This window comes from Cyprinodon variegatus, unplaced genomic scaffold (assembly GCF_000732505.1).
Source record: "Cyprinodon variegatus isolate N-32 unplaced genomic scaffold, C_variegatus-1.0 Scaffold587, whole genome shotgun sequence".
Classification (NCBI taxonomy): Eukaryota; Metazoa; Chordata; class Actinopteri; order Cyprinodontiformes; family Cyprinodontidae; genus Cyprinodon; species Cyprinodon variegatus.
The window spans coordinates 252,435-254,078 of record NW_015151040.1 but is presented as its reverse complement, the minus strand read 5'-3'; the positions used below and the strand labels follow the sequence as shown (position 1 = coordinate 254,078).

At 36.6% G+C, this 1,644-nt stretch overlaps 1 protein-coding gene across 1 annotated transcript in view; it reads left to right on the top strand.

The window, feature by feature from the left end:
* The first annotated feature begins 1,192 nt into the window (after window positions 1-1,192).
* Window positions 1,193-1,644, top strand: part of LOC107095947 (sodium-dependent lysophosphatidylcholine symporter 1-B-like) — a 14,314-nt gene continuing 13,862 nt past the window's right edge. The window contains exon 1 of the mRNA XM_015392340.1: window positions 1,193-1,351. Within this exon, the coding sequence (XP_015247826.1) occupies window positions 1,256-1,351 (96 nt within the window). The 5' untranslated portion in view covers window positions 1,193-1,255. The remainder of the gene's footprint in view (window positions 1,352-1,644) is intronic.

Here is a 1,644-nt window from a genome sequence, read left to right as displayed (position 1 = left end):
GATCGGTTACATGTGGTATTGTGTGGTTTTCATGTGAACATTGACAGAAAAGCAGAAATCCAAAGTTAGGCCCAGAATTATTTATAAATCTGACAGGATTAATATGTTATCTATATCATATTAATCCTGTCAGATTTATAAATAATTCTGGGCCTAACTTTGGATTTCTGCTTTTCTGTCAATGTTCACATGAAAACCACACAATACCACATGTAACCGATCCGTGGGCGCATCCACGTTTGCCCACACACTGGTGGATGTAAGTGTGTGGGCATGAATCCACAGAGCACCGAAAGCCCTTTAAGGGGAGAGCATAGAAACGCTCCATTTACAACACTGCATCACCCCTTTGATCCAAAAACGTTTTGTTTGCTTGATGATTCATAGGTCAGAGCTATGTGGCTTTAAGAAGAGGAGTTACTCCTGTGAACATCATGTACTAGACTGAAAAACAGAAAGCAGACTGTGTTTAATGTGAGAGCTGAAGATGTGCTGCTCAAGATGATCTAATAGAAAAATCTAAATCTAAAATAAAAATGTAATTTTAACTACATCCCTCATGCGCCTGACATTTAACCTAAAGTAATGACTCACAGGAAATTGCCACATTAAAAAATGAAAAAACATTTAGCCTCTTTAAGTTTTAAAATGATGGAAATTTTCATAGATTTTTCCACAAGAGGTCAGAGCGACTCCTACAAACGGTTCTAGACAATCTGATGCATATAAACCATGGATCTGCTACCTGTGGAGTGACAGTTTTTCTATTTTTATGCAAAAACTGTTTTTAATTTTAAACCACTAAATGAAACTGATAAGTTTTTCTTTTAATGTTGATTGTCATCACACTGCAAACTACTTTTTTTCTCTTAATTTTTTATAAATAAAAGGTAAAACAGACATTCTATAAGTTGTTAAAACAATGACCTTTAAAGGAGGTAAAACTTCACAGAATTATGAGTAAATATTGAATGAGTTTCGATTTCTAGTTTGGTTTGTATGAATCTAACTGAAAACTGTGATTAATTTGTCACCTTTGTAAACAGAAAGCTGTGACCACCACCTCCTGTTGGGGTAAAATGATCTGGCAGCATGCATGAGAGTTCTTTTAGACACAAAGAAGTTGCTCAACCAGATTTCAGTTTCACCTAAAAGGGATTTAAATGCTCCTCACATGTGTGTGTGGTCAGAGGTCTGGGTTTTAGCTTCTCGCAGTGTTTTGTTCCCAGGTGACTGCTCCTCCTGCACTCAAAAGATGAGCCGCTTTGAACACTTTACAAAACAGCTCGAGGCGTTAAGAAACATCTTCTCAAAAAATGGCGAGGAGTCAAGCATGGCTGATCTGCAGAGGGTGGGTAACAGCTGCCTTTGGGTTTGTAGTGACCTTCACCACATTCTGATAGAGCTGCAGATGTAAAAATGTCTGCACAGGGTGTTGCTTTGCACTTGATTTTAAGTGTTTTATGATACAAAGGAGGGGTATGTTTGACTTTTAGATGTTTATCAAGTTATGGTCCAATTAGCTGAGGTATAATAGTTGTTTTACCTAAAGGAGGCTTCTTTTGTCTTTTAATCTACTTGTTAAATTTTTTCTAAAAATCTGTGCAAAGAAGGTCTTTTTAACAGTTTTTATGTAGTTTATTC